Genomic DNA, 5,011 nt, shown 5'->3' with positions numbered 1-5,011 from the left:
AGATCTTGGATATCTCAAGACAAACTTTCGAATCACTTGCCCATTTTTTTGGAGTTAGACTTTGATCCCATAAAAAAAATTCACCCCTTCAAATTCAACCACTCATGGCCAGAAGAAATGGCTTTTAGATCATTGGTAAAGGAAATTTGGCAAAATAATCATAACTCAAGCAACACTTTAGCTATGGAAAATATTTCAAGGAAGCTCATGGAATTAAAAAAGGCAGTAGTGGTCTGGGAAAAAATAAATTAGAAAAACAAAAAGAGCTTGTTGAAATTGATTCTGAATATACTCTCGTGTCACAGACCTTCTCCTCATCCTTCTCGAGTATTTTAGCAGAGAAGATGAGCACTCTAGAGGCCACGAAATCTCAAATCCTTAAGATGGAGGAAGAGGCTTGAAGACTAAAAGGAAGGGCTACTTGGATAAAAAAAGGAGATGCAAATACCAAATTTTTCCATACCCATGCAAATCATAGAAGGAACATAACTAGCATTTGCACCAAATGTTGCAAAGGAAACGCCGTAAGGCATAAATTGAGGAACAATCAGGACATGGGAATGGGCAAATCTAAATGAAATGTAGAGATGTAGCAGAAATGAAATTGATTTAGGGTGCCTCACACTATTTTTTATTAATTATTGAATTAATATTGCATATAAATCGTTGTTCATGACTATGAAGCTACCAAGTTGCTCAATGGGAAAGCTATAGCCAAAGGAGAGGAGAGGTAAGAAGAACACTATAAATTGTACGTGTGAGTTAGTTTGAATTTACTTTAAAATCATAGTAATTTAGTTTCAATTTGAATTTATTTATTTCTAAAGTCACTTTTATTCATAAAAATTAATTAATGGTTGTGTAAGACTGAAAGTATGCTTTAAAATCATAGTAAACAATCTAATAAGATAAAGATGATTATTAGAACTAAATCATAATTTTAATTTGTTTTATTATTTAATTAATAAAAATAATTAGTCTCTCTCCAATAAGATGAAGATGATTATTAGAACTAAATCATAATTTTAATTTTTTTATTATTTAATTAATAAAAATAATTAGTCTCTCTTGTATCATACCCGTGGTTGGGAATCTTCTGCATCTCATAACTTATCCCAAAAAAAATTCTACTCATAATTTGAATTTATTTATTTGTGAAGTCAAATTTATTCATAAAATTTTAATGGTTGCTTAACACTGAAAGTATGCTTTAAAATCATAATAATTTTTTTTATTATTTAATTAATAAAAATAATTAGTCTCTCTTGTATCATACCCATGGTTTGGAATCTTCTGCATCTCATAACTTATCCCAAAAAAATTTCTACTCATAATTTGAATTTATTTATTTGTGAAGTCAAATTTATTCATAAAATTTTAATGGTTGCTTGACACTGAAAGTATGCTTTAAAATCATAATAAATGAGTTTTAATTTGAATTTGTTTATTTCTAAATCACATATATTCATAAAAAATTAATAGTTGTAACACTGAAAGTATGTTTTAAAATCATTGTAAATAATCTAGTAAAATAAAGGTGATTTAATTTACTTTTTATTATTATTTAGTTAATTAAAATAATTAGTCCCTTATTTGGAATTCTATTTTTCTCCTCTTATTCAGGTAAGAGAATTTATATTGCACATAATTCTGGGCCTTGCTAATTAAGACACAAGATAGGTATTGTCATTGGAGTTTATTCAGCTCAGGAGTCCAGGGATATTTGTTAAGGTTGACTCTTATTTTTCATCTTGGTAACCTGAACTATTTATTTTTGACAATTTCTAAACCCAAACCCATTATCACTGGGAATTTTACCGGGCTGTGTAAAGGAAAATCCCAAGGTAACATTGAATTAGTTTTTAGATTGGAAGTGAACCTTTCTAGCTTAGAGAGAGTTATCTCTCATAACTCAGTCACCCTGTGTCACCTCAATAACTCATTATTTAATCAGTATAATGGCTAGATATTATGTATGATAAGATTTAAAATGTTGTAAGACAATGAAATATCACTGGGAATTATTGTGCCCACAAGCTGTGTACATCCACAAGTTAGCCCCTGGACTCAAATATAATTAATAAAAAACTGAACCCCATGCAAAAATGATACTTATGGTTTATAAATTATTTTATAAGATTGAACACTATAGAAGAAGTGAAAACTGAAAACTATAAGAGCCACACCTAAGCAACATACATGCAACGTGGAGGAATCTTCATGTAGTGCCCAAGCTTCAAGTCTACAAGAAAAGAAAGAGCATGCACTATACTAATCCTTCCATAAGTCTTGAAAAGGATATTGGCAATTGGTTTTCCAGGCAATAAGTACCCAATAATAAATTCTGCAACAACATTGTAACCTGGTTGCTGTTTTCACAACAATAGCAAATAAATTTCAGCACGAGCCTAGTTCACTTCAAATAACCAGCTCTATTACAACCCAATGGGGCATCAAAAAAAGCATAAGCTTACACTTGCTTTACTGGCATGGGTAGGCATGGGAAAGGTTTTGATGTACTGATTTCCTTTTATGTACTCTTGGAAGGCAAGATAACTGCATCTCTTCCAACATCAGTTTTATTCAGAAACGAAAAAGGAAACAACATAAGCTCATTTTCTTTCAGTTTTAGAAAATTTTATTGATCTCTGGAAGTAGCATGGTTTTCTGGTGAGTACAAAATTCATTTTTTTGCCCCTATTCATAGGGATTTTCTGGGGAAATGGATAGTTCAATTGGGAGGAAGAAATATATAATGTGTGGGAAAACAAATAAAAGGTTACGAGAAAGCTCACCTTCCATTGAAGAGTATAATATGGGCAAGTGTTGCAACAATAGCAAATAAATTTCACAAATACATTAAAAAAACATAAATTGTGTTTTAAGTTCAGAGTTGTGCTTTCAAAGTACAAGCCAAGATGTATTGTTATTAAGTACTCCTTGCTTTCTACAGTTAAACTAGGTATATAAGAAAAGATTTTGGGGAACATTACCACTACCTGAGTTTCACCTTAGATCAAAGGGTATAAAAAATAATCAACTTGGCCAAATTACCAATATAGCTTGTGCTGGACTCAATTTATAATAAAAACATCACACAAGCCAAAGTATAGAAAATAATTATCATGATGTATTTTGAGGAGCATAAAGGCAGGGGGTGTGCACCATACATATCATAAGGGCTGCAATCCAAAAGTAACATCAAGGAAAAGATACAAGATATATAACCCTACCCGTTCTAGCCATAGCAAGAACTAGAATCATTAAATAAAAAGACTTGAATTTAAAAATAAAAATAAAAAGTACTTTTCTTTTGTCCAAAGCTGCAAAAAAATGCTTTTGAATTACAGTTGCTAACATATATTCAAAATCCTACAGTCTGAGCCTTCATCAAAGTATACCAAGACTATATATTCTCAAACAATACTCAATAAGCAAATCATTGCTTGCCGATTTTAAAATTGCACTCAGTACAATGCCATGCAAAGCAAGGGAGTTCACCTCACATAAATAGGTAAAAGCACATAATACTAAGAAACTGATGGTTTTGATCCAGTTGAAACATGGGATGCTCTCTTTTTTTCCAAACTCTCACTCCTGCAATCACGCTGCTCCTTCAACCTTGAAGCAAGGAGCTTTTGATATTCAGCAGCCTCGCTCTTGGCCTTAGCAATTCTCTTTTTCTTTTTTGCAATTCTAGCACGCTTCCTTTGTAGAGTCAATGGTGTTATAAGCCTTTGAAGCTTTGCTCCGTGTCTTACCTGAAAATAGAAAAATAAGAGAAAATGAATTATTAGATGACATCATACTTACTGCTATTAAGATGCACTTATTCAATATAGGTGATGTTCCAAAAAAAAAAAAATTGTACAAAACAAATCAAATTAGGAGAAATTAATGCTAACATAAGGTACGATTGTAGACCTGATTTAGACTGAAAAGTTCGACGGTATGTGTTGACATATTTCCTAACATCATCCTCTTTGGAAAGATTGAACAATTTTCTGATTTTGGATGCCCTTTTAGGTCCCTGCATCCTTGGTTTTTCAGTGTCCGTCAGACCCGGAAGATCATTTTCTCCTACAAACAGAAGGTCCACAAATTCATGCAAGTAATATAGGGGATCAAGAATTGCAACATATCCACATCAATGAAATAAATAGATTCAATAGTTACCCTTCTTAACAATGACCAGGTTCAAGACAGAAAGATCAGGGCTAACAATGCATCCCCTAACAGACTTGTGTATCCTCTCACCATTATGCCTTCCATACTCACTAAAGCAGGGGGTGCCCAGAGAAAGATAATAAATATTGATCCGAATAATCTACTAAATTGCTGGTATGAAACCATACGATAATATATCATACAAGAATAAAATTCTGAAGATTAATATTTTACCTCTGTGCAATAACAGGCATACATGACCTGGAGTAAGAATTCCTTGTTTCATGGGAAAACCCTGCTTATCACATCCTCCCATAATTTTGAAGACATATCCCTTGAACCCCTGGAAGGTGACGGCACAACATATTACAACTAGTTACAAACTTTACCAAACATGAGATAGTTACAGAAGGATAAAGATATATTAATCACAATAATAACAAAATGATAAGTCAACCCATACCTCTCCAAGGGCATCACCATTAACCTCCTGTGCAAGCCTCTTATCATAAAATGCACGAGTCTAGTTCACTTCAAATAACTAGCTCTATTACAACCCAATGGGGCATCAAAAAAAGCATAAGCTCACACTTGCTTTACTGGCATGGGTAGGCATGAATCTGATCTGATTTCTACAACTCTGATCCATAGGTTCTCGCTCAGATATTTACAGCAATAAAGATCAGCTCTGGAAAACCCCCTGAAGCACAGATCATAGACACAAAAATCAGAGCGTGTAGATGAAACAGAAAGCCAAGGCACAAAACCTGCAACAGGACACGTGAGATCAGCTCCCAATCACCTCCAGACTGCGATAGACCCGCATTTCTGATGGTCAAGACAA

At 33.1% G+C, this 5,011-nt stretch overlaps 1 protein-coding gene across 1 annotated transcript; it reads right to left on the bottom strand.

Annotated features, from left to right (window-relative positions):
* Window positions 1-3,696: 3,696 nt before the first annotated feature.
* Window positions 3,697-4,306, bottom strand: LOC149205015 (small ribosomal subunit protein eS6-like; the record flags this gene model as incomplete). Its single annotated transcript, XM_089397273.1, has 3 exons — window positions 3,697-3,761; window positions 3,925-4,080; window positions 4,177-4,306. Coding segments are annotated over 3 exons (351 nt in total), but the record flags the coding sequence as incomplete, so codon positions are not given.
* Window positions 4,307-5,011: the final 705 nt, after the last annotated feature.

The sequence above is a fragment of the Pinus tabuliformis genome, chromosome 1_2 (genome assembly GCF_031772625.1).
Source record: "Pinus tabuliformis cultivar Carrire ecotype Pingquan chromosome 1_2, CPIR1, whole genome shotgun sequence".
Lineage (NCBI taxonomy): Eukaryota > Viridiplantae > Streptophyta > Pinopsida > Pinales > Pinaceae > Pinus > Pinus tabuliformis.
This window is presented reverse-complemented; position numbering and strand designations above follow the sequence as displayed.